This window comes from Neopelma chrysocephalum, unplaced genomic scaffold, assembly GCF_003984885.1.
Source record: "Neopelma chrysocephalum unplaced genomic scaffold, ASM398488v2 Primary Assembly neopelma1_44, whole genome shotgun sequence".
Classification (NCBI taxonomy): Eukaryota; Metazoa; Chordata; class Aves; order Passeriformes; family Pipridae; genus Neopelma; species Neopelma chrysocephalum.
Genome location: NW_020897703.1, coordinates 14,743,848 through 14,771,206, shown reverse-complemented (window position 1 = coordinate 14,771,206; position 27,359 = coordinate 14,743,848). Strand labels below are relative to the sequence as shown.

At 37.7% G+C, this 27,359-nt stretch overlaps 2 protein-coding genes and 1 long non-coding RNA gene across 22 annotated transcripts in view; 2 read left to right on the top strand and 1 right to left on the bottom strand.

Moving 5' to 3' along the window:
* UBR3 (ubiquitin protein ligase E3 component n-recognin 3) overlaps positions 1-13,722 on the top strand; it is a 106,314-nt gene extending 92,592 nt beyond the window's left edge. For all 8 annotated transcript variants that reach the window (XM_027678599.1, XM_027678598.1, XM_027678596.1 and 5 more), the window contains 7 exons: positions 3,490-3,614; positions 5,029-5,136; positions 5,627-5,737; positions 6,574-6,750; positions 8,326-8,535; positions 10,079-10,218; positions 10,840-13,722. In XM_027678599.1, the coding sequence (XP_027534400.1) occupies positions 3,490-3,614; positions 5,029-5,136; positions 5,627-5,737; positions 6,574-6,750; positions 8,326-8,535; positions 10,079-10,218; positions 10,840-10,957 (989 nt within the window). In that variant the 3' untranslated portion in view covers positions 10,958-13,722. The remainder of the gene's footprint in view (positions 1-3,489; positions 3,615-5,028; positions 5,137-5,626; positions 5,738-6,573; positions 6,751-8,325; positions 8,536-10,078; positions 10,219-10,839) is intronic.
* A 573-nt stretch (positions 13,723-14,295) lies between these two features.
* LOC113965352 lies at positions 14,296-22,359 on the bottom strand. 2 transcript variants are annotated; one of them, XR_003533526.1, is made up of 4 exons: positions 22,259-22,319; positions 21,570-21,748; positions 20,283-20,486; positions 14,296-14,572 (listed from the first exon to the last, which is right to left on the bottom strand). It is a non-coding gene; the product is annotated as an uncharacterized LOC113965352 (long non-coding RNA). The 2 variants fall into 2 exon arrangements; XR_003533527.1 differs by lacking the exon at positions 21,570-21,748 and having other exon boundaries at positions 22,259-22,359.
* The window catches only part of MYO3B (myosin IIIB), a 202,899-nt gene continuing 197,237 nt past the window's right edge, over positions 21,698-27,359 (top strand). For 8 of the 12 annotated variants that reach the window (XM_027678607.1, XM_027678609.1, XM_027678611.1 and 5 more), the window contains exons 1-3: positions 22,410-22,479; positions 22,887-23,021; positions 24,775-24,886. The gene's annotated coding sequence lies outside the window, so the exon portion shown is untranslated. Of the gene's footprint in view, positions 21,785-22,409; positions 22,500-22,886; positions 23,022-24,774; positions 24,887-27,359 lie in introns of those variants that run through there. The other 4 variants (XM_027678604.1, XM_027678606.1, XM_027678605.1 and 1 more) reach the window with 4 other exon arrangements.

Here is a 27,359-nt window from a genome sequence, read left to right as displayed (position 1 = left end):
GTTCTGACAGGCTACAGGGCTGCTGTGACAAGATCCAGGATTTGGGCGTTGTGAATGTGTTCCAACTTGAAAGCTGGTTTTGAGAGTTTAGCCCAGCTTCTTTGAACTGTGGGAAAGGTTTTCTTCTCTAGTTGTAAAACCTAAATTCAACCCCTCTTTTCTGTAATTCTTATAAGGTTCAATTGCTGAAGAATCTGATCTGAATGTTTTGACAGATTCTTTTTCTATGAAGTTTCACTAACATGCAACAAAAATGCAGCAAGCAGCACTCAGTCAAACACTAGCACTTTTCTTTAATGATTGGATAAGGTTCTTGACTAAATATAGAATGGATGTAATCAACTTGAATATTATCCAGTTTCAATGTTGAAGCTGAAAAATTTATCTGCATCCTGGAACTTTAATATACCTTTCAAGGATTATCTGAAGTTCAGTGCTGTTTCCCTTTGTTCTGAAGTCGATTTTCAAATAACAGTTTAAGCTTTAGATCAAAGAGGAGTATTTTTCAAAGGTTATTTATACAAAGATCTCCTTCCAAATTCACTAAAAAAGGTCCTATGTCCTTAATTTTGCATCTAGTTCTCTCTGGATTCCTTCTATAGTCATTACCTGCCCAAGTATATTGTCTAATTTGATACTGAAATTAAAAGACACATATTGTTAGTAATACACTTATTTATCTGCACATTTCTTGCACTTATGTTAAAATTAGAGTTCTAGAAGTGTTTCCTATATAAATTTCATTTTTAAGGCTGTTGCTTAATATATATAACGGGATGGGATACTTTGAAATAATTTGGTTCCAAAAAGTTTTAAAAACGGGAACATAAAACCATTTCTCAATGTTTTTCAAAAATAAGTACAAAAGTTCTGGATTAACCTGTTCTGATTATAATGTCCTAGCCATAGTAATAATACTTTTAAACTGTCAGACTATCAGTTAAGGACAGAAGTCCTAACTGCATTTTAGTGCAGAACCCTGCACAGCATACAGACCTACTTGCAAGCTCTAGTATTATTAATTTGAAAAGCTGATGTAGCAAAAGCACAGCCTGCACCAGGGGGTCAGCAGGAAAGCAGCACACAGCCCCCCACATGCACATTGTGTGAAGTCAAACAAAGTTGCTCTTTGCAGTAGACAAGAATGTAACAGCTCTAGTGGTACAGGTACCTAGAGCTGTCAAATATTTGGCATTTTACAGGTAAGAGATAACATAGTAATGAAATGATAATTGATGTTCTGAATGATGGTTTTAGTATGTCTCCCATGGCGTGCTTTTGTGACTATAAAAAAGCCTTGGTGCTCATTATACAGCATGCTACCTCTGAGCTGCTTCTGATATACTTCCCCCCCCAAAAAAAGAAAATATGAGGTTTGTTTGTACAGAAGTCAAGACTTCTTAAGGGTGACCCGGATGTGGGAGCACATATTTTTTGTCCAATTCTGGATTCTCCAAAAATGTAATTCATAGTCATTTTTGAGTCACATAGGTGTAATTAAATACAAGAACATTCATTTAGTTTTAAAAACATAATATGGGCTAGATATATTTCTGGTTAATTGAATAATTAGTATTAAGGGGGGGATAGGGACAAGGAGCAATTATATTTAACAAAAACCAGAATTTAAAAAATGTGATAGTTTTATGGGGTGCAAAGACACACAGTGTTGAGCACTACTGTAATCACCTGAGCAGAACTACGAGATGAAGTGGGCTGTGGCAGGTTGGTGCCTGTTGACCAGCGGTCTGGCTTTGCTGCTCTAAGTGCATTCTTGCTTTCACTGTGCAAAGTTGATTTCTATCGCTTGTACCTGCTGTTGATGGGGGCAGAACTCAGTATTTGAACTCAGTTCTAGCTCTTGATTACAGCCTGTGTCTCAGATCAAAGAGGGAATTTTACAATTCTCTGAGTGTGTGTGTTGTTTAGTCTTGGATTTTTCAGTCCCAGAAGATTTCCTGAGAGCTTGCCTGCTATTAATCCTCAGGAGTAGGATTGTTAAGAAAATGGAGGCTTCAGCAGAGGAAAAAAAATATGGCCAAGAGATCTAGTGGGATCTGGTGAATTCTCCTTCTGGAGAAATGTGGAGAGGATATATCAGTATAATGCTACCTGCTGTAGAGTGGGGGGCATGAAGTATAGCAGCGTTTGTGTCATGTTTAACACAAGCTTCATAGGAAGATAATACAGAAAAAAGACCACTTTTAATTATATAATAACAAATAATCTTTTAGTTGCTTAAACTGTTATAGTTTATATTCAGTGACAGTAAAAAGTTTCAAAATCCATGTCTGTGTTGATTTGTTACATAAACAAGCAATTGTTATTTCACAAATTTAATTATGTACTCAAGTCCTAGCTGTGTGTGTTTTGATATTAGATAGAAGAAAGGAGAAGCAAGGTGTTTCATTTTCCTTACCTCTTTCTCATTTCCACGTATGAAGCTTGTTTAAATCCTTTGGGGAAAAAAGAATGAATTCGACCCAGTTTTTGTGAGGTGCTTATGCAAATAAAATTGTTTTGCTTGACTTCAAAGCGTGAGAGGACTTCTTAAAACCCTCATTTTTGTCTACATTGTTTTAAATATATGTTACAGTTATGTTTTTGCTTAAGGAATGGTGTAAGTTATGATAGAAATTTCTTTGATCTGCCTAGATTTGAAAACAAAATAGATAATTTGGGATGGGAAATACAACCTAAAGTAAAAAGATAAAAAAGGATTGCTACCATATCTTCATTTCAGAGAATGATCACTTTTTTTCCTGTTCCAATTTTAGGAAGTCTTATTTTGCTTCTGTTGCTAGCTTCCCCAAAAAGATTTCAAAGCCTTTCTCCTGCAGCCTAGCTGTAGGAGATAATAATCCTTTAAATGTTACAAAAAATTGTAAGGATCTTTGAAAGTAAGGTAAGTTCTAAAGTGACAGCCTGCCTTTTGTCCTCCTTCTGTGCGCACGTGAGGTCCAGTACATACTCAGGCATGTTTTGCAACAAGTCTGGTATGGCTGGATCCATATCTGGAAGTGAAGGGGTAGAAACTGAAGTACACTAAATGTCCTTGTGGTGATTTCTTTGGGAACTTAACTCTTCCAGTATTTGTATGAATGTCACTTACCCCAGATGGGTACCAGAAGAGATGGTAGGATACGCATTTGCTTACATCTACAGTAATCAGTAGCTTAACTTGGTGTAACTTTTGGACAAAATAGAATTTTGTAGTATCACCACATCACTTGGAGGAAGTCACTGCTGATCAGGATTAAGATAACTCTACATAGGAGTAGAAAAGTACTTGCCCTGTACTTCTGTTCACTACGGCTGCCAAGTCATTTCTGAAAGCCAGTAAATATATGTTGTTCTGTATGTTTTGAGGGATTGTTCTTTTTGTTTGCTCTTCATTTGAGAAGCAACACTTCCATAACTAGAGGCTCTGTAATCATTATATTTGCTAAAAATATCAAGTGTTTAAAAATTACTTTCTTTGTTTTACAGAACACTTCACCTGCATTGTAAAAGTGCTGTTCACTTTATTGTATACTCAAGCCTTGGCAGCAATTTCTGTTAAATGTGGTGCTGAAGATAGGCTGGCATGGAAAGAGGCAGGAGCTCTGAAAAAGGTTGGTTAGTTTATTAAAACATTTATGAAATTTTGCTTATGTATTTCTAGTAGGAATGTAACAGGTGCTTCCGCTTTCCATGTAATAATTTGCTTCTGCTTCACAGAAGTCCAGTGTTTTGTTTCCGGGTGTGCAAGTTTTGCAAGTGTCGGTATATGATGAGACTTAAAAGCTTCTCAAAGAATATAGTTCCAAAACTGACTTTCAAATTTGAGTCTGTATCTCTATTGTTTCAATCTTGACTTTGTTGCAATGATTTTGAGTAAGTGCAGCTTTCCTTCCTGTGAAATTGAAGCCTTCCTGGATAAACCATGGTGGTTGCTCTGATGGATTCCTTTCCTGGAAAAGCAGGCAACCTTGTTGGTGGAGAAAAAAGCCTCTTGACTTTTCCAACTCGTTTTTGCTATTTGTGGCTAGCTATATAAATTTCTCTCACTATGTGGTCTAGAGTGCTCATGTGATGAAGAGACAGAGAAGATTTGTCACTATTGTCTCCTTGCCTTTTGCTAGTATTTACAAGTAAAGTGAGGGCACATCTTTCTACTTCTATATATTTTCCATCTGTAGTAAATATTGTTCACTCCAGAGACAACTTTGCATTTTCTGATAGGCTTGTTTCAACTTAAAATACATAGCAAGTGTTTTTTCATTCATTCTGGTTGATATGTTTTAGAAAATTACTTTTTTAAAAAAAACTACTTGTATTAGAATTCAAATTCTGTCAAAACATGATGTATCTGTGAAGTGATTCTTTCTAGTTTTAAAGTAAGTATTTATATTCTCACAGAAAAAACATGAGAAATGCAAACACTATAAAAGTGCTTTCATGTAACAGTTTAGAGTATATGTATTGAGACCCCTGGTGGCCTAGTGGTTAGCATACAGGACTTTCACTGCTGCGACCATGGGTTCGATTCCCCGGTCTCCTGGCCTGATGGAGGTCGTTAGCCCTGTGAGGCCATCCATCTATGAGAAGGACACTCTAAACAAACCTACATCCTGAGGACCTCACTGCCATTGTCCAAGCTTGCTTGGCCCCGGCAGATGAACCTTAGGATTAAAGGGTGGGCTCAGTTCAGCGCAGGCTGTGTCTCACCTAAAAAATCCATTGCGCAGGCTGGAAAGGTAAAAGACCTTTCCCCAAATCTTCGTTCGCGAAGATGGGCCATTATTATTATTATTATTAATTAATTCAAGTAGCAGTTCATATTTCACTTGAGCTAGAATTATATATTATAATTCTGTATAATTTCTGTAGAATTATATATTTTCATTTTTTTAATGCAGTATGTATCTTTGAACATCAAAATTCATGTGTTGATCAAAGGAAATATACTTCATTGCTCTTCCTTGTACAGCAACGTTTTCTCCTTTTCATGACCAGTAGTTTTTGGATTTCTTTTCTTATTTGCAGAATACATCCAGTGGAGAAAAATCTTGGGAAGTATTGCTGGGTCATGTGATTAGTGAGCTGTCTAAGGGGAAGATATATGAAGAAGGAGACACCGAAGAATTAGCAGTGGTATTGGCAATTTTCTGGAGAACTTAACCAGCATGTCCCCTGGAAGTACTTTGGCCTCGTTATAATGATTTTTCTCTGATCTTGCTAAAGACTTACAGTACAAGTCTTTATTTTCTAGATCAAAGCATATCCCTTTGGGACAGTTTGCCTGTGCAAATCTTTCTTTTAATAATATCAGATGTGGCCAGTACTGCGTTCAGAAAGTTATTGACAAATACTTCTTATAATTATGGGGTTTGATAATATGTATGGATTTTAATCATATGCCTTTCAGAAAGATGGAAAAGTGAATATTTAAGTAGAAACCCCATTTGTTGAGGGGAAAAGAAAACCTACAGAGATCTTTCAGATTATTAGTAAAATGCTGGCCTTTGGAATGTATGTTTGATGCAGTATAGTATGCTTAAAAATATTTGGTTCATATTGAAGTTTCTTACCTAGGAGATAACTTAGCTGGGACAGAATTTAGTAATTGCTTCCTGCCCTATAGGTAAATCCGGATTCTGTAGAGCGTGATCTCCAGCAGTTCTGCCTGCCTTTCCTCAGGATCACAAGCCTTCTTCAACACCATCTTTTTGGAGTGGATTTGCCTAGTTGTCAGGTACAGAATGAGAGGGCCCCACCCAAATGTTTCAATCTGAAAGCTAGAAGTCAAAAAATGAGACACAAAGGTGTCTTTTTCATGGTATGTTTTTTAAATCATACTTTATATCACTGCTCTGCAGCATTGTTTGTCTTCTATAAATTTGTTTTCAATGTGATTTTCAAAAAAATGGTACTACATTGTTAAACTTCAGCAAATTCATGCTTATTTAATTAGGTCATAGGTGCTTGTCTCCTAAAATACCAACATACTTTTTAAAACTTGTCCAGCATTTGCAGAGATGGCATAATTTTCACACAGAATGGAATTCAGTCCTGATTTTGCTTAATGCCTGTTAATACTTGGACTTCATTCTCAGAGGCATTGCATCAGCAGACAATTATGTTTAAGTTCCATGACTAATTTAAGTAGGGTTTTCTGCAGGTCAGCTCCCTCATTTCCTTGCCTCAACATCATCTCCTCTGTAAAATAGCTACAAGCCAGTTTGGGGTGCTGAACAGGAAAAAAATTATTGTGGAGTTTGGGGCTTTCTTGTTTTATTTGTGGGGTTTGGATTTGTGGTTTTATGGGGGTTTTGGTTTTGGGTTTTTTTGGGGGGGGAAGTTTGGTTTGGTTTGGGTTTTTTTGCTGACCATTTTTCTTGTGTTTCAAGTGTTCAGTTTGTGGTGATCCGGGAAAAACTGAACTTTTCCTGTGTCTCTGAACATGAGCATTAGCATCTTAGTACTAGAATATCTTTACTTTTTTCTTGAAATAGATATATTTTTAATAAACTGTTTAAAAATTCGGACTGTAGGTATTAATCTAAACTTCTCTGATTTCATACTAAAAAGGAAGAGGAAGAATTCACAGTTCTTGCAAGCTGCCTGGGTCTGTTACCATCTTTTCAGTCAGCTCACCAGTTCACCAGTGCCTCTTGTCTCGATTGGCCAGTGCCAGCATTTGACATGATATCACAGTGGTGCTCAGAATTGGCTTCATTTGCTGATAGACATCCAGATCAAGTAAAGGTATGTAGCAAAATTACTTCTTCCAAAATAGTCTCAATGTGGAAGCAGCTATTTATTGCTTGATTTGTTATGCACATGTACTGTTGTTTTGGATAAGGATCTGAGAATATAATTTGTAAGTGAAATTGTAATGAGAAATATTAGTGGATGTGGGTTGAATTGGTTAAAATCAGGAAGAAGAAAACCTATCTGGTTTTTATATGATTGCTGGACACAGAAAATTGGAATGCTATCCCTAGATGATACTAAATGTCTTCTGCACCTGTAGCCACTCAAGGACATGTTATAGAAACCTTGTCACCTACATATCAGACGTTTTTCTTGCCTGTTAGACATTATCAATATTTTTCATTATCAATATTGCATTTCAGTTGCAATACTGAAAAAGATGAAAAGGATAAAAGCTTTTTAATAGTTGACTGAAGGGTAAAGAAATAATACCAAGATTTGAATTAGTGCAACTGGAATAATCAGTTTTGAAATAGGAATGTTTCAACATGAGTGCATTTTTTTTATAACAAAGTTTCATCTCAACAATTCAAGTCCCCCTCTCCTAAGTTTATGGTGTCAGAGGCAAGCCAGATGCATTCTTTACTCTGCAACATGATCTGCACCTGTGAAAATTTGAATACTCAGATTAATCTCAAAATACAGTTGCTGCCAATCTGATAGACATTTGAGATAGATTGCAGTGAAACTGATACCATTCTTTCCATGATTGAAAAGGAACTAGGTACAAATGCAGTATTTTCTTTTTTTTTTCTTTTTTGCAAATTAGGTTTCAAGGTCATACACTCTTCAAAAAAATTTCGCACCTTGCAGAAAAGGATCTCATCTGACTGCTGTGCCCATCAATTACAAACTCAGTAAAAACAACTATGTTGAAGGAAAACACATTACTGTTTAAAAAAATCAAAACAAACAAAAAAACCCCCAACATAAAATGGACAGTGTTTATAAGAGCAAATGAGAAGAGTTAGGCTTTCAAAGCAGTATGTAGGTAGTGCCTGTCTTATCAAAACTTGTGAGTTTTGGTTATGTTCTTAATGGTCTCAAAATTTGTGTGCAACACAGTTTTGAAAAACAGGCAAATGTCTTCAGATATCATTTACAGAGCCTAACTTCAGTTCTGGTTTTGAAAGTTTAAGTCTAAATTTTATCTGGGAAACAGGTTTTATAGTCCAGGTCAGGGTTTTGAAGCAGCACGTTGATATTACTAAGCTAACAGTGTAGGGAGTGAGAGTCTTCCCTGTCGATCACTCTTAGTCCTCTTGTTTTAGCTGTGAAGATTTTTGCATTTAAAAGGTGTCACATTTATAGAAAACATCCTTGGGAAAAGGCTTGTGCCCATTTTGCACCTGTTACAAAGGATGAAATGTGACTGCAGTAGGGCAGGGTGATAAGCTGGGAGCAAGTGACTATTGCAAGGTGTTATTTGACTTCTAAATTTGTGAAATGCAAAAAAAATGAGAGATTTTTGAACTGCATGCTTCTTTTCTTTGGTATTTTCTTTTCTTAGAAATACAAATGCTTAAACAAATGCACAGAACTGATATATTCTCATTTTATTTGTAGGCTTTGCTTATCCAGGAGCCTAAATGGGACTTGCCACGCCTCCTTCAGTTGCCTGAGAATTATAATACTATTTTTCAGTATTATCACAGAAAGACTTGTTCTGTTTGTACCAAGGTTCCTAAAGATCCTGCTGTTTGTCTAGTTTGTGGTACTTTTGTATGCTTGAAAGGACTATGTTGCAAACAACAGAGTTACTGTGAATGTGTACTGGTAAGAGAGTTAATCCAAATTTTATAATTGATTGTCCCACTCATTAATGGTTTTTACTTCCATTGCTCAATTGGGATGGTTTTCTTTTCAAAATGTGTTTATATAATCATAGAATCGTTTGGGTTGGAAGGGATCTTTAAGGGTCAACTAGTCTAACCCTCAGTGATACAGTTTAGTGCTTATTTCTGATGGATAGAGACTGGATTCTGGAGAGCAATTTACGTGCATAGCAACCTATTTAACCTTTTTATAAAAGTCTTACAAAGCCACTGTGTGTAATGTTGACACATGGTTTTGATTCATAGCCAGTTGAAATTTGTTTATGTTCTGATTGTTCATATATTATCTTAATTTTCCTGTTTTGTTTCCTTGCTTTCTGCATACATAGAATATCAATGTGTGATTGGATTGAGTACTTTCTGATACACCTGACCACCTACTAGTGATCTACAGACTATAAATAAATAAGTGTTGTTTTAAGGTTTTCAACTTTTTCAGTAGCGAAGTTTTCTAGTCAGCATATATATAAGTTCTTTGAGGAGCCTGAGTTGGGCAATATCTAGTATTGTTTTTCTGACTACAATAAAGGTTAGCTTTGGCAGCTGTTCTCTTTATTCCATAGAATAGTTAGAGGAAGACAAACTTCATGGCCTTTACAAAACTGTGAGAGGAATTTGTTAGAGATATTCACAAATGGGGCATAAAATCAAATCAAAGAAATTTCAAAGGAATCTTGGATCATTTTGAAATTGTTCGAACTCACGTTTCTCTCTCATAATGCTAATATTGTAGGAGAAGAAGGAGTGGGAAAAATTTAAAATAGAATTTACAGTTATATTTGAGGTGTGAAGTTTAATGAAAACAGAAAGCTTTAAAAAGTCTCTATCATTAATTAATTTTTGTTATAGTTGATTGTATTATAGCTCCTAATTGTAATAAAACCGTGTAGGAAGAGGGCATTTTTTAATTGCTAAAATGAATTGGTGAGTATCCATCGTGCTATTCATAGAGATGAAAGACATATTGAAAAAAGCAAGAATTATTAAAACTTGGTACTAGATTCTTAGAGACATAGACTAGGTCTGTCAGCATGGATAGAGAAAGCAAATGTTTAACAATACAGACTGTTGTAAAAGAGGTAATATTAAGTTTTTCTGAATACTTCCTCCTATTCTTGCCATCTGTGGAAAATGTTTGCTAATCCTATATAATTTTCTGTACAACAACAAATTGGAAATATTGTAGAGAATATTTTTGCTTATTTTTGTAATTCATTTTTACATGATAACAAATTTCCTCCCTTTTTGAGTAGGGAACGGTTTTTGCATACAGGTGATGTTATGGCAGCACAAGACACTGAATTCTGGTTTGGAGGGAGATTTTGGGGCAGGCCATCAGTTACCAAATTAGTTCTTAGTAAATAATGTGTGCATGTTATTCGAAGCAAAACTAAGTACTATTTTTTAAATTCTTTCCGTTATAAAGTTGACAGACACTAACAGAATATTTTCATTCTTGCCTTTCTACACCCGTAATGTTACAGCATTCTCAAAACTGTGGAGCTGGGACAGGAATATTTCTTTTGATTAACGCATCTGTTATCATCATCATACGAGGCCATCGTTTTTGCCTTTGGGGTTCTGTTTATCTAGATGCACATGGTGAAGAAGACAGAGATCTTAGGTAATGTTTTCATTGCAAGTGTGTTTCATTGTTGCTGCCGCTGTGTAAATCAACTTCGTCATGTGACATGCAGTAACAGATAATAATAGATCTCTACCTTCCTTGTGTGGAAGAATGGAAAATCCCCATTTACTGAAAGTTGGACTGACTTTTTTTTCTTTGGGCTTTTGGGAGTTTTTTTGGCCTAAAGGTGGTGTAATCACGATCTTTGAGTTACACACACCTGGCGCCCAACAGATTCCTATGTTGCCATTCCCAATGACAGTCAATTGAGTCTTGCACTGGGAAGCACTTATCTTCCAAAGGTGTTGTTTGGCCTTTAATCAAACAATGCAGTTGGACTCCAGTGTTGGGAAGGAGCATAACTTTCAAAATATTCATGGCCGAGAAAACAAGTGATGGTTTCTGGATTCTGCTATCCAGTGTGAGGAAGAGAAGTCCCAGCAGTTATCCTATTAAAAGCAAAACTGAAAGCCCCTCACCAATAAAAATGCACACTTACCCTATGAAAAAAGTTTTATGAATACCATTTGTTGATTATATAATGAAGCATATTTCTATTTATTTGGTATATTAACCATTTGTTTTCTTCTTTTTTTTTCTTTTTTTTCCCCTCTCCAGGCGTGGTAAACCCCTCTACATATGCAAGGAAAGATACAAAGTGCTTGAGCAGCAGTGGGTGTCTCATACTTTTGATCATATCAATAAAAGATGGGGGCCACATTATAATGGCTTGTAAATCATCATCATCATCTACACACCATATCACTGCTGTTACCATGAATGAATGCATCGTGACTGACAATAGCTTTAACCGAATTGGAGTTTGGCTCTTTGGCGCGGGGTGAAGTGGGGTATGGGCATAAAAGGGAAATGGAACTTTGTCAACATGTGAAATCTTTGCAAAACGAGCTGTTGTTGCTACTAAAGAATGTTATAATAATTGAAATTAAATCCTCAAAATGGTGTGAGCAATCTGATTGCACTCAGTAGTCCATTTTGCTTGTGTTTTTTTAAAGCCCATTATTGTTAAGAAGCACAAATTTTACTTAGAGTTATTTAGAGGCTCCAGGGGTAGCTGTCAGGTTTTTATTTTTCTCTGCATGGAGTTGAGTTTTTAGCAATTTTTGCTGAAACTGTGTATATGTCTACTACATTTACTAAATATGTTGGATAAAATTTCTTTGCCTTTTTTGTGTTGGCTTCAGGTTTTTGCTTGATACGCATTTGTAATTAGACAGGTCTGTAAAACGATTGTGAGACTGCATGGTAACAATCGGTATGAAAGCTGAATTTTAAAGAGAATTTCACTTATAAGAGGTCTATTGAAATATTTCAGGCATTACTGAAAATGTATGCATTCTCAGGAAATTCATAATTTTTTTTCTCCATGAATAAATGAAATAGCTGTACATTAGGTTTCTTATTGCTCTTAATCTAATCCAGAACACACATTCTGTCTTCTTTTTTTTTTTTTCCAGAAAGGACATTTTTTTTCATATAAATTGAATAAACTTTTAGTGATAACATACAGAAATATAACATACAGAAATTGCTGTATATAGAGAATTTGTATGGTGCCCGACATAGCAGATCCCAGTTATAAGCATAATGACCATAAGCCTCCTGTCATTCCAAACCAGATGTATGTTTCAGAATGATTGGATTGGGAATGTGCAGGCTATTAAGTGAAACATAATTTTGTACCTCTGCTGTCATTTCAGGAGGTTCCTCTATATTGTATTTGTTTAAAGTAATCACTGTTCTTTCTGCTTGGTTTCCTAAAAAAGGAAAAATAAATAAAGAGAAAAATCAACAGAGGTAGCCTGGATGAACAACCAATGCATGTGCAGCCTCACTGGATGAATGCCAAAAGAGTTTATGCTTAGAGGACTAAGAAATTCATGAGAACAGGCATGACTGGGCTAAACCCCACAGTGTAAGTAGGTAGGAAAGATTATAGTTAAGATACTGGTATGTAATATATTGCTACTAATGTTTTTCACAAGTGTTGGACATTCGTTGGCTATTTCATACAGTACTACCAAGCAGTTCCTGGTAGTTTTGACTTTCATAGCTTGCGTGTAAAATAAAATTTATATGTGTAAAATAAAAACATCTTATGATAAAACCACATATACAAAGAAAAGAGTTCCCCAGTGGAAGTCATTACCTAGTGAAAAGTGTATAGGGGAAATAAAATTACTGTATAGCAATCAAGAACAGACCGAAGGAAAAGTAAGTAAATACAATGAGTTTTTCTGAATATCTGCAATTTGAAAACCCTACAATAAAGGATGCTGGTTTTTATACATACATATAAATATATATATATATTTCAAAAGAATTACAGTACTTCCTGTAAGATTAGAATTACTCTGTTTCACCAACTAAATGGCTGTGTCTTTTCCAAAATAGTACTTTTTTGATACTGTATTATAAGTTCTGCCTGTGATATTTTTGCATTGCTCACTATGAATATCAGGCCATTTTGTAAATGTGGTTAAAGAGCAAAAAGATTCTTTACATTGCCAGCATAATATTATTACAGGGCTCCTGAACTTGAGTACATCTGTAGTTTGAAGCTCCAATGCTATATATACAAGAGATAATGTGTCCGAAATTTGATTACTGTGTTTTATTTAAAATGGAATGTTCTCTGGTTGTGCATATGGATGTGAAGTAAAACTATTAGCCTTAACTTTAACATCTGGGTATTTCATAGTGTTTATTATAGTACTGGTGAATTAGTCACCAGTCGATTTAAAAACAACAACAACAACAAAAAATTACTTGGTTGAAAAATTGTACTTGAATATCCTTGCATGCTGCTAAACAAGAATTTTTATTTCCCCCATAACTTTTTTAATCCTACTTTGTTAAGCTAACCTTGAAAAATAACAGGTCCAAACTAGAGTGGTGTGTGCGTGTATTACTCAAATATTCTGATGTGATATCCTGTATGAATGATCATTTAAGTACAGTACATTACTGTAGAATCTAAATCAACCTTGATAACACATCAGAAGATTATAAAACTAGGAATACAGTAATCGGCATTGTAAGATATGTTAATAAAAGTCTACTGTCAATCTGTGTGTTCATGAATTTTTTTCTCTCTATCCCAGTCATCCAAAATGACATTGAATTCCACCCAATAGCCAGGCAATTATTTAAATGTTGAAAGCTTATGCATGCAAAATACTTTGCATAGACAGTAAACCTGGTATGTGTTTTGTTACTTACAGTCATGTATTTTGTATTAGTAATTTGGATTATTTTACTCATAAGTATAGCACTTAAAGTTGTGCTTAATTTTATGCCAGCTATTACAGCATTGCTGCTGCAAAATGCTGAAGTTAAAATGTTGAGTTGAGAAACTGTACTTCTGGGATAACTGTGCTTGATCTTTTCTGTCAAATCTGTTTCTGGAATAACTATTTCTTTGATTTGATGAATGTACATATTTATGTATTAAATTTTTCCTTTTCTTTTGACCTTTGAGAAATTTGGTGAAACAGTTGTCTTTTTGATCTTGACCCATGGATAACAGCATCTGCCACCATCAGTGGTGGCCTGAAATTGTCAGTGAATATTTTCATCATCCCTGCAATAGGAATCTTGCATAACTCACAGTATTTCACAAGGAAATGACATTTTTCCTTTAAAAACAGGATATTTTCCTGCAGTATCCAACAAATGTTGTTCTTTCAGAGTCCCATGAGATCAGTTTGTGTTGTGTGTATAGCTGCCAGAGGAGGCTGAGTTTTGTGCTGATCTTCATAGGATTTAGATCTAATTTTCATCTAACCCAGATGCTGCAGTCCTGCTTTTTACTTTCTTAGAGGTGGGGGTAGTGATGAATGGAGCCTGCTTGAGCATTAGCATGGATAAGAATGAAATTATGCTGTTTGCAAAGTAAGAAACCTACAGGAATGAGCTGACCCAGCATGTGGAGGTTCACTGCTGTGAATTACCAGGATATGAGGAAGTGCACTTAATGAGAGGAGGCTGTCTCTGTGTGACACTTTGTGTTTGGTTTTGTTTGAGTGAGATTGCTCACTGCAGTCAGTGAGATCCACACTGCTGGGCTGAAGGCCACGCTGCATGAATGTCTTTTTGGGAGGGCACAGTGCCTGAAGTCCCTACTCACCTGTTTTCTCAGATGCACAGTTGTTTCCCTGCAAATTCTCTTACTCTGAGAAGAGTTCCAGCTCCTGCAAGTTCAGCCTTGTGACTTCCCCACCCTCTTCTCTTCCTGCAATGTCCTTTCACTGCACTTGTCATCTTGCTCGGTTGTGTGAGCTTATCAGTTGCTGCAAATTGATGTCCTTAAGCAGGAAAAGAATATTCTCTGTGAAGTCAAACACTTCATGAATTCTTAGCTGTAGAGATGGGGCAGAGTATTTTACCAAATTAAAAATCCTTTTAATTGATAAGTTTTAATTTTTCTATTATTCACTGTATCATTTGTACTTTCCTACCACTAACACAATTCAGGAGATTTAATGCCATATGCTTTAAATATTACAATTCTTTGAAATACTACTGAGAAAGCAAAAATTGATCTTATTAAATAAATGGTAGTTTCAAAAAGCTACCCTTACTACCCTAAAACATGTCTTTCACGATATATGCTTTTGCATAGTACAGGAAAATATGGGGAAAAAATCCCACTCTTTTGAAAAACATATTAAATTTAGCTCTGAGTTCCAGTTAAAATGTCTCAAAATGAGCTTTTCCTAAAGTACCATTATCTGCAAAGCCATTTCCTGTAATTCTGTCACTTGATGTAGAGCAGGCTGGTCTGAATTTGTGAAAATTGGGAGCTGGTTCCGTGGAAACCCCTCACATCATTGAATGATTTACTACCCAATAAACAACTTATTATTCCTTTTGTCTTTGTCCCTTGTATGTACCACATGGATGCCTAACCTTTCCATTTCCACTGAGTATGGAAACGTTTTAAGAACTGCAGCTAATGGGTTTCTTTTTCCTTCTTCCATTACCTGCTGTCATGGAACAGGAATTTTCTGGAAGAAAACTTTTCCTGTGAAATCAAACTCTGTCAGGCAATTTCTTATGCTGCCCATAATGTCTGTGTTAGTTGAGCTACTGGAATTGCTTACATCACTTGTTATTTAATACATTTCCTATCATAGGATGGCTTGTTACTACTGAATTTTTAAAGAATTTTGATTGAAATCAGTTATGCTGGGCTTATTCCTCATGGTTGGATTTTTTTTATTTTTAATGTTTGAACAAAAAAAAAACGCAAAATACCTTTCAGAGATTAGAACTGGAAAAAAACAAGTAATCTCCATGCCCAACATTTAAAAAAACTATTGTTAAAATATTCACTGTCTCTATACTATGGCCTTAAATCTGGTGACCAAATGTGTATGTTGAACCGAACTGAAGCATTTGCCAAATCAGAACAACATGTTCTTGGGTATTACTTGTTAAGTACTGGCAAATACCTAAAGCAGATAATGAGCCTTTGCCTGTTTTTTAGTTGACAGGGAATATCCTTTGCACCTGGCTGTTGAAGCCGCTAAGTCAGTTTGCTGTGAGAAGTGTTATTTTCTTTCTGTTTCTTTGAAAAGCTGGAGCTCTCTTCTTTCATGCCTTTGTTGTCTCCATGTTGTATATGCAACTACTTAGTTTCTCTAGTATTGCACAACAAAAGCAATACTTTTCAAATAAGATTGCATTTTCTCAGAGTACTTCATGCAGAGATAGCCAGGGGGTACAGCTTGAAAACTAGTTTGTAGAGACTGCAGCTGCTTTCTTGCTCTATATTGCTGGTCATTTTAGATTTGTTACAAATAATTTGAAAACTTAAAACTAACTTTGCATTTTTTCAAAGTATCTCCACAGACCTTAAGAGATACTGTCTGTGTTCTAGGACAATTTTCTGTTGTTCTCGAGAGACTTTAGTGTGGAGCTGCTGTTTTAATCTCAGCTCTGCAACGAGGTACTTGGTGAGAACTGCTCATGTAAACAAGACATGCAGGTTTTGTTAAACTAAGCTTTTCAGGGCAGCTGAAGGAAATGATAATAATTGTTTCGTTTAGGTTCTCTAGCTGTCTTCTTTATCCTGTTGGTTTTGTCTCAACTTTTGTAAGCTCCTTTAAGACAGGGAACACCTCCTGTTTCGATCAGTAAGTAAATCTTAAGTGCTGCTCTAATGTTAGATCAATTGGTGTTAGAGCAAATCCAGGTAGTAGGATCTTCCATCATCAAAGAAATATATATGTGCACACAAGAACTGAGTGAGATACAGCCCTTTCATGCTTTCTGCATGTTTTCAGACTTTGCTTCCTTGAACCTCAAATGTCCCTCCTCACACAGATATGTTGGCAGTAATCAAAATCAAGAGGAAATTAAAATGGGGTTGTTTCTCATAGGCAGCCATGACTCTGGACATAATAATCCCTCCTCAGTATCCGTACATCATCTTTTTTGTCCTGCCAGAAGCTGCTTTCTCAAGAAACAAATACTTTCTGAGCATTAAAGAGGCTTATTGCCTTTCGTGAGTCTAGTGCAGTGTTTGTACAACTGATACTTTCCAGCAGATGACTGATGTAATTCAAATAACCTTCAAATAACCTGGTTACTCAGAAATGGCTCCTACTTCCACTTTATCTCTACTTGGATTGGGTATTTTTAGTTAAATAATAGCAAGATTTCATACAGAAAATTTTCCTTATACAAGGAAAAGAGTATTTAAAAAAATTAGAAGGGTCCTATTTTAGCAACACTTATTTCGCAGACTGGTATTCTTTCTGTTTTAATTCTGGGCAAAATTAGGAACCATTAATCAGATTATTGCATATAATTTTACAATTCTTATCTGTCTAAAGAAACAAGTAAGAAATCCAAAGCAATCTGAAGCTAAGGTACTCAGTACCTCTGCTCTTCCGTGGAAGGATATTTCCAAGAATGCGGCAATACATTTTTTTCGCTCAATGCTGCAGAGCTGTGTGGCATCTTGTCCTCAGAAACATATGTCAAAAGACATGTTAACGTGTGTGAATACCAACAAGGTGGTTCCCCTAGCAACAATAAATAGCCCACTTAAGTGATTTACCCTTGTAAGTGTGTGGCAGGAAAGATGGATTTTGAACACTAAGGGAACTCATTAGCTGTAAGAAGAAGAGCAGCAAATAAGGGACTAGAATCATCCTAGCCAGCATTGCTATTTATTAGAATTGTATACAGCATAATTATAGGGAATTTGCATAAGATATCCTTAACATCCTTACTCTTTCCTTCTGCAGCTTTTAATTTTACGCACTATGGGGGGGGGAAAGGTTGTATCTGGGAAGAGGTAAGGAGAAGGCACTTTGGTTCTTTGGATAAGTTCATCTTCCAAACTTATAATAAGTATGTCCTACATACTTACTCAGACCTAGCATTTGAGTGATACAGGCCATTTAGTGGTTCAGATGTTCATCCACTAAGGATAAATGCATAGGTTTAAACATAATAACAGGCACATGGTGTGATTCTTGGGGATGTTCCACATGGGGCTAAGAGTTGGACTCTATGATCTTTATGGGTCCCTTCCAACTCAGAATATTCTGTGATAATAATAATTTAAAAATAATAATTAGCTATGGAATGTTGTAATGGCACTCCCAGTTATAACACTGCTGCCTCTGTGAAGAAAGCTGTACAAAGCAAGAGTAAGGATTACTCTAGGGAGCATCACACTCCAGCTCTGCAGAATAAAGAGTAAGTTGATGATATAAGGGTAACCAGACTTGTGTTATGGAAGAGCTGTACATGAGGTACCACTAACTGGTGCACATCACTTGCTAGACTCTGTGTGGCTCTTTCTCTTGGAATTGGTATCTAGAGTATACAGTGTGTAGGCTCTTCTGTGTGTATTTTTCTTGTTGGCTTTTAAGTCCTTTGAGTCACCTTTCCTCTGGAGTTTGGAGCTGGGAATGAATCCAATATAATTCCAACTCACTGTGGTTCAGCAATGCTATTTACATTTCAGTGTAAGTATCGCTACATCAGGCATTCTATCTCCCCCCTTCTGTTTCCAGGCGTCTGCCTGAGGTCTGCAGTTTGTGCTTATGATTTGTAAGGGCTGGACTGTGGTTATGCACCTCGCACTTTAGTCTTGGCTAGCATTGTTATATTGTTGCACTGCTTCTCTGCTCTTTCCCAGTGGTAGTGTAATTATTCTTTAATGCTGCCCTGCTACCTGCACAGTTTTGCTGCACTTCTCTAGTCCTTATCTGAGTACTCTGCAGCTGCTGGCTTCTTCTGTAAATCATCTTTGAATATTATGCATAAAGCTCCAATATTCTTCTCATTACTTCCTTTGATTTCAGAGGCAGTGGAACCCACTCTTATGTTAACATTGCTGGTATTTAATTTCCTTCATTGCTGAACAATTTTTGAATGGAAGTTTTCTCTCCTTTTTAGTCCCCTCTGCTGTTTTTTGTTCTATCCGTGCTGTAAAACTCCTCAGTTGCTTTGCCCTTGCTGTCCTCAGTTTCAGGTAATGCAGTAGTTTTGTATTCAGGATTTTTCTACTAGTGCAAGAGGAGAAAACTAGATGTCTCAGCTAGAGCAATGATGTTTGTACGCACAGAAACATTAAAGCTAGAAGCTGTCATTTCAGATGTCAGCCTAAAAACCTAACTGCAATAAGACCTTGGCTACCAAACCCCTTACTCACAGTCTGTTTTCTTCAAGATGGTGGCAGCCCTTAAATAAGGTGCAATTGCATTAAAAGCTAAGAAAGGAAAACCAGAGCAGCACCTATGTGACCTGGTAGCACAAGACAGTATGAAACAATACACCATAACTTGGATACTTAAGAGTTCACAGTGCTGTATCTATATTTGCATACAAATATAGATAAATTCAAAACTGCCTGAAGATTTTCGTGAAAGTAGTATGCATTTCAGCAGTGTCCTTAAATTCTTCAGCAACTGTTTTTTCCCTTCCAGCAAACCTGTTTAGTATTATTACATTAAATTCTGATTCACCCGTGTTTATGATGTGTGTAGCTTAATGCAATCATGCATTCTTGTAATCATAAGTCCATCTCCGGACAAAGAAAAATGCACACAGGATGAACAGGTATTTTAAAAGCATGAAGTCCTCCTAACTTTTAAAGGAGTTTACTGTAGTGAATGTTTGTGTATATCCATTTAAATAAAGAGATTTTAAGATTTCAAATCAGGGTAAGACAGTGCATCTCAACTTTTAATTACAGGTACAGTAGGTTACTTTATAATATGTTCTAAGAATAAAATCCTTCCATTTATAACTTGTTGTTACATGTTTCTCTATAAGTCAGTATTGTATGACAATTTAAACAGGAACAGATTCCCCAAAAAACCTACTTAATGTTCAGCCCCTGAACGCTTCCACGGAATACACTTTGGATAAGCTCATCAGTTAAATACTGTAGACTATTTACTGCCTATGAAATATTTTGTTTCCATTCAATTCTTGAGGCTAGAGCATTTTATAACATTTCATTTAATAATAGCTTTTCACCCTCTGGCATCTACCATGGCCATATAAATGATAAATTATTTAATTTTCAAATGCATTCTAAGAGTAGGAATGGCTTGCATTAGTACAGCCATTGTATAATGGGTCTGTCATTACTGCACATGTAATCAGAAGCACTACAACAATTAAGAGTTGTTTTTTTCTACCTGAGATTTGCAAGCAACGATAAAAAGTAATAGCTGTACTTAAATATGGCTTGTTTTGGTTTGGCTTCAGAATAAGCAATGTTCATGTAAATTGTAGTTTAGGATGGACAACACTTCCCATGACTGCAAACAGTAACATTAACCTTTACAACATTACAAAAATGAAAGGATTATGTGCTTTGGTATTTATTCCTGCTGAAATTGAGAAGTTAAGATAAGGGGCGGGTTGGGTTGTGTTTGGGTTGTGGTTTTTTTTTTTTTTAATCTTAAATTGCAATAAATTAGCTGCCTTTTCAAATTCCGCATTATGGTATTTCTGCAATCCAGGGATGACTCTACTGGCAAGTTGTGAGTTTCAGTTGTACTTACAAAGCCACTGCAATGAAAATTGCTGCACCATGGAAGACTGCTGTGTGTTTGGAAATCCAATGTGGGATATGAAGTCTATAACCATACCACTTGTGTAGCTCCAACAGTTTTGTTACCCACTGTGACTGTACCCTCACTGTAAACAAGGTATGTTGAACAGGCTGGCAGGGTCTGGAAAAGCGATTCTAGCTGGACTGCAAGGACCTAGTGAAAAGGGAGAAATAAACCATCAGCATCAGAACAAAACAAGTAGGTACAAGGAGAGAAATAAAGCAGATTAAAATATGAGTTTTTGTAACAGAACTCCTGAAGGTCTAGACTGTATGAGCCGAAATCATTTAGTGACAGCTGAGGAAATTCCAGTGGTTCAAAAGCCAACATAAGAATCTGTGAGAAATCTGGGAATACCCAGAGCTTCTAGATTCTGATTATCAAAGAATTCTTGGGTATCCTGAGAAATACATGCAGAATACTACATGTAGATTTTATGTTTGCTTGAAATCTAGGTGCTTCTTACATAACTTGATAAAAAAAAGTATTGATGCTTTAGAACCTTATGCATAACCCTGTTAGGCAAGCCTGTTAATGGTGATGTATGTCTATGTTATTATTTGCTGTCTATATTTGAATTTGTTGTTACAGTGTTTATATAATCCTGTGTACTACAGGGCCATTCACTTAAGAGTTCGACTTGATGATACTTATGGGTCCCTTCCAACTCAGAATATTCTGGGATTCTATGGTTTTACAATTGCAGACAACAAGAGAAAATAACAGCTTATGATGAAGACTTTGTATACTCCAGTGTACAAAAATTCAACAAAACAAGAGTGTGAAATGGAGCACTGCGCAGCAAAACTTCCGGAGACTGTTGTATCACCTCAAATTCTAATGCTGTCATGGGCTAAATTCTGAGAAAATGCTTAGGATTTACATTTCCTACTGACCATCTGAATCAAGGTTTGACATCAGTTATTTTCAGTTTTGATAAAGGATTATCTTGATATAATTTACTATAATGTGGATGGTAGGGAAAAAAAGTGTGCCCATAGGATTACAAAGCACAGAGTTCGCTAATCAAGAGAAAGGTAAAATAAATTACTGTACTTTGGTCATAATGATAACAATTCACTGTTAGAAACTTAACACTGGTAGATCAAAAGGTAAAGGTGGTGCTGAGTTTTGCAGAGAAAATGCCATTGCTCCTCAGTCTTTAAAGTTTGCATATTAAATAATTACAAAAAGATCTATGGATAAATTTTTTTTTTAATTATAAGGATTACTTACAGACTACTGTTAAATATAGATAAGAACTAATGCTTTCATATTTGAAGGGGTACTGGATGCTGTGGAGTGAGTCACCCTCACTAAGCTGATAAATACAGCAGTTGCTCTCTTTGTAACAGATTGTATGAGATGGGTACAGTTACAACCTCCGTGGAAAAGCAGAGGGTGGTCCTGATGAGCTGGAAAAACGCAGAGAGATTGCTGCAGAAAACTAAGTGAGAAGGAGCCCCAGTGATGTGCTCACAAGGAAAAAAGCATGGGCATATTGAGCAAAGGAACAGCCTCCCCTTTTACTAAGATTTTTTTGTAAACAAAGAAAAGTGTCTAAGAGAAATACCTACCTGAGTTTCTTCTCATCAGGCAACCACAACCAATCTGAAAAATGGTTATAACCAAGCTTACATAAAGACTAATGGGTACAAAGGAGAAGTCCAGAACTGGGACATCTTCTCCACACTCACACCCAAAGGGGGAAGAATGCTTTATAAAATAATTTCCTTCACCAGGACCCCTTTCTCAGAGCACAGGTGCAGCTGCGCTCGCAATTCACTGTTCTCCACAAGGAACTGAATGCACAGAGGCGACTGAGGCGTTTAGTCCCAGTGACGCTGCTAGCTCTGCACATCTACGCATTGGTTTTATCTCTGTAAAAGCTCACTGGACATTACTCTTTCACGGTGTTAACCCACCTTTTCCGAACGCCCCCGGCTCTGCCCCCGGTCACTTCGCCCGGAGCCGCCGGGCCGCGCCCGCCCTGAGGGACCGGCGCGCGCCGCCTCACGGGACGGAGCACCGCCCCGGCACAGCACCGGGCTGCCACCGCCTCAGCGCTCGGCCCGTGGGGGGGGGGCGAGGGGCGGGGGTCCCAGCTCCTCAGCTGTGCGGAGACAGAGAGAACACTGTCTCTCAGGTGGGCTCAGCTCCCGCCAGGTCTCCGACCCTGCGGACCCGGCCCGCCGCCGGGTGGGATATGGGGGTCGCGCCTCAAAACCGTGAGGGGCTTCGAAATGGCGCTCGCCATTTGCCTTGCAGCCGTCTGGCGCTCAGAGCCGGGCAGGGCTTGTCACCGCTCTGAGGGAGTCGGTGCTGGCAGGGCTTGTCACTGGCGCCCGGAGCTTGCCGTAGCCCCAGCGAAGTCTGCTCTCAGCCCCGGGGCTTGCGGCGGGGAGGGGAGGCGGCCTCTGCCTCGCTGAGGTGGGTCCTGGGCTGCCCGGGGCCGCTGGTGCTGCGCCATTACAGGCACTGCTGCTGAGGCTGTGCGGGTACCCGGCCTCAGCAGGGGGTGACCAACTGTACCTGTTTTTCCAAAATCCATAGGTAAGCAATACTTAGGGTAAAAAAATCTCCATGATTAAAAATGGCAGAAGATACTACAAGGCAAGAAGTAAGTGGGCGTGACACGGGATTCAGGCCCATCGGGACAAGGCCCTGAATAACTGAAGAAAAGTCTCTGTAAGTTTCCCTAAATACCGAACTAGATCTGACTCTAGTGTTCAATACTTCTTTAAGCGACCTTCTAGTAACTAGTGGACCATAATATACATTGCGAATACTATAACGCTTGAGAAATGCCTTTAAGCAAATGTAGTGTCCTTTTCTTCCTTCCTCGTACATAGAGGTATGCTATTATTAGCAAAAGAAAGGAAAATGTAGCGTTATCCACAGACGATACTACACACAAATTGAGACGAGGCTAACTTAAAATGTCTTTCTAGTTATTTCTCTGAAGCAGTGCATCTATTTTTGTCAATACAAAATGGTTTTTAGTTTTCACTTTTAAAAGCTAGGTTTTCTCACTTCATTCTCCCCTTCAAAAGCAACGCTCTGGAATTTCAGTTTCATTGCACTGAAAGCCAAGGATCAGTGTTTTGAGGTATTTTGAAATCATTAGGTGGGAAACTATGTTCTTGTACAGAAATTTCAGGTAGTATCATGTGTAGTAATAGTGATCACTGTCAGCAAGTCAGATGCAGTTACTGAGTTCTTTTCTGGCAAAAGCAGTGACTTGGATGTATCTTAAACTACTGTGGAGTCTTGTAGAATGTGTTCTGAAAATACAAAGAGTTCATTTTCTAGACCTGTTTTATGCCCCCAAATTGAAGTCCAGCTCATTCTTAATGTGAAATTGCAAACTATAATGCAGTTAATTTTCTAAGCTTATATTCTTTAATCCTTAAGTGTTAATCCAAATTGGTGTTAATTATTGGTATTGTAGCACAAAAAGTAAAAACAGAAGAGTTCACCCAAGTTTTATTCAAAAAATAAAAATGTGACTTGAACCAAGCAGAGTTATTTTTCTCTCGGGCTGAGATTTTCATATGGTAATCTGGCTAGAAGTCAAGGTGGATATGGATTTCTAAAAGCCATTTCACACCCTTTTAAAAATGAAAAGTCAGTTTAAGTGCAAATTGATTGTTTTAGATACAGGGAAAATATGAACTTCTGTGCTGGTATTTGCTGCTTCTTGGCTTTCCACAGTTAGGAGGCTTTAGGAACATTATCTGCAGCAATACGGTTATGCACATAGGAGAGAGGGCCACTCTCTGATTCCTTCCTTGGCATTATGTGCTGCCCTGTTGATGGATGTGAGAGTAAGTGATTTATCCAGTACCATCCAAAATCCTTGATTAGAAGAAATATTGTACCTGTATTATTGACTTTCTTACTACAAGGAGGAGAGATTTAGGGAGCAGTGCAGTGGCTGTTTAGTTGCTTTAAGAGCTGCCAGGACCAGTTTTGCAGTGTTTTTGCCAAATGGGTTCACAATAAAAAGCTCATTGGACAAAGACAATGATTCTTGCTGTGCTAATGCCTGGAGAGGCTCACTAACAAGGGGCTCCTGAGTGCAGGCTTGTCTGGGGAAGAGACACATTTTGTGTCACAAAAACAGAAGTTACTGTCTTTACCAGCCTTCTGCCACTGAGGAAGTGGAAGAGAGGGGAGTAATGAATAAAGTGCTGATTCACTGTGCAGTGGTGTGAGAGTAATCAAAGAACATTCATATATAGGAAAGGGTTTTGAAGTCCTGAAAATTATCATAATGTTTTGCTTTTGTTCTTCTTAAAGATTTGGTTGGTGGTTTTTGTTGTTTGGAGTTTTTTTAACCTTGCCCTAGTTTTAAGTTGTCATCTGAACGCACTTTGTGAGATACACTGTGTGTTTGTAGCTTCTCTTTCGTTAGTTCTTACAAAGTTACCTTCCCTAGAAATGAATTCTAGTAATCCAAGGAAATAGAAGAGAGGAGAGCCTATGGATCAGCAACAGAAAAGGAGAAGGGGGAAAAAAGCCTCATACAAACCCTGAGCATAACTGGCAAGGTGAGCCTGAAACTTTTTACTAATCTACTTTATGGCTGAACTTCAGTAACATAGAGACAGAGAACAGAAATGCATCTTGGGCTTGATTGTTTTAGGGAAGTTGGGAGTGCTCTGCAGCTGCAGGAACAATCAACACTTCATTCAGTAGGAATTTTTTTGTTGTTGTTACTGTTTAATTCCTTTTCATCAGTTTGAACAGAACTGTACTGCAGCAGAATAAGCAAGCTGCAATGGATCTGGCAATCATCCAGGACACAAGTTCAGAATGGGCATTTCTAGTAAAGACTCCTGCATTAGAAATGAAAATATGGAGCCATATTCCTCACAGTGCTAACCTGAGAAATCAAACACGAGGACTCATTTGCTATGGTGGCTTATCTCTGTGCTGCTTGATAAAGCCATGTAGCTCCTAAAATGGGGAGGGGAGATAGGAAGAAGGTAAGGGAGCTGCAGCAGGAAGTGCACAGTGAAGGTGTTGGTTACCACGGAGTTACAGTGTGCAGCTGAGGAAGGCACCTGTTCTGCTGTTTGTGGACAGTGGATTGACTGCGCTGCAGGTAGAACTGGAGATGGATGAATGAAATGCATGAAACCAGTCTCCTGCTAGTGCCTTCCTGACTTGCCCTGCCTTTTTGTTCATCTTTCACCTCTTTGCCCAGCCCTTAGTTTGGCAGTTGGACGCGTGATGTAAATAGTGAGGAAAGGGTGGTTTGTCTGGAGTGATGAGATGTGGCTGATCTGTGTGGTACTTCAGCAAGAGGAAACCCCACAATGAACTTGATGCAGCATTAACAGAGCAAGGCCTCGTGATTAACGTGCCACATCAGAAATCCGGAAAATAATTTGAGAAACTGCTGTTGTTTAATTGTGCAAAATTGCTGCAGGGAATTTTTCCCTCTCTGGGGAAGAGAAGTTCTCTGAACAATGCATTGTGAAAGGCCATACATGCTTTCCTTGTCCCAAAGCTGAAGAGCTGTGTCTGTAATGTTGCTGCTCTGGGATAAATGTCTGACCATGTAGGGCTGAGCTTTTCCATCTGAATGCTGCACAGCAGGCAAGAAGCTCTGCTGAACATAGCTGAGAATTGGCCTGTAGGAATAGCACATGACGAGGGGGGAGGGATTATGACATTTTTCGTTCTTGGCTGCTGTTTTGTAGGGAACAAAGCATGTCAGTAGCTTCTTGCTGACCAGTCCTCTTTTTCTCTACCCCTCATCATGTTGTTTCTTCCTCAGACATGGACTGTACCCTGCTGTGAGGAGAGGGAGTACTGATACTGTGTGTGGAAAAAGGAGATGTTTGCAGAACTGCATGTGCGAAAACAGTAGACTAAGCTAATTTTACAATATTTCTTATGAAATACATGAAAATTCAGGAAAACTAATTAATCTCCTGGCATGGCATGCTATGAATTAATAAAAGGAGTCACTTTTAGTAATAAAACATGTATGAGATTCAAATGTCTCAGAATAAGGGAAGAGTTAAATCTCGCCCACAGTATTTGCATCTTTCTCCTCTACCCTTGTAGCCACTACTTTCTTGGTCAGAATATCAAGAGAAAGTTTAAGGGTGTGGAAGATGGATCTAAGTTTGCCTGCTTATCTCTGATGTCGTTATGGTTGATGAGAATTAAAGTTGCTGGAGTCACTTTTCCTTCCCTTCTTCCTGTGCTGATGGTAACATATGGACTGTGGAGAGAGGTGCGTTCTGTGTGCTGTGCTGGTGAATGTGTTCAGCCCACTTGAAATAACGGCATAATTACTGCTGTCAGTCTGTTCAGGCAGCTGTTTGTCTAATGTTCTGCATGGACACTGCATTTTTTGGTTTTGCATGGACCTGACTCACTTTACGCACTTTCCAAGATTCACAAGAAAATTCCATCTCCTTCAGTCTCATGTCACTACTGTAGCAGAAACAATAGGGAATCATTTACCTCTCCAATTCACAGAGCAATGCTTCCACTAACCCCTGGAGATTTCTGTGGTAAGCAGCTGGAAACAGTTGAAAGGGATATAATTTCCAGAGGGGTCACTGTTCATGGCTGAAAGCTTCAACAATATATTAAGCTGGGCATTTTGGTGAAAAAAAACAAAAGATCTGCTTGTATTTAATCTGATATGAATTATTTTTCCCACATTGTGTTCAATGACTGAAAATAGTGTATTAAATAGCAAGGTCAACTCTGTAAAGCAGAGAGCACCTCAGTTAATAAATAAACACTTCCTGCCTTGTAGTTACCTGGAACTAATATTAATCCTAGTATTTCAGAAACTAATTGTGCATCTTCCTTTGTGTCTAATTGTGAGAACCAGCCACTTCACTGCCCGAGATTCAAACCTGGAGTTGAGAATAAGGTTTAAGACAAAAAGGTGAATTCCAAGTAGGGGAAGGTACTTGAGTGGAGTATGGAAGTTTAGGCTCTCGGTCCCAGTTTCACAGAGGTACCACGCAGACAAAGAGTTTCTGATATGTA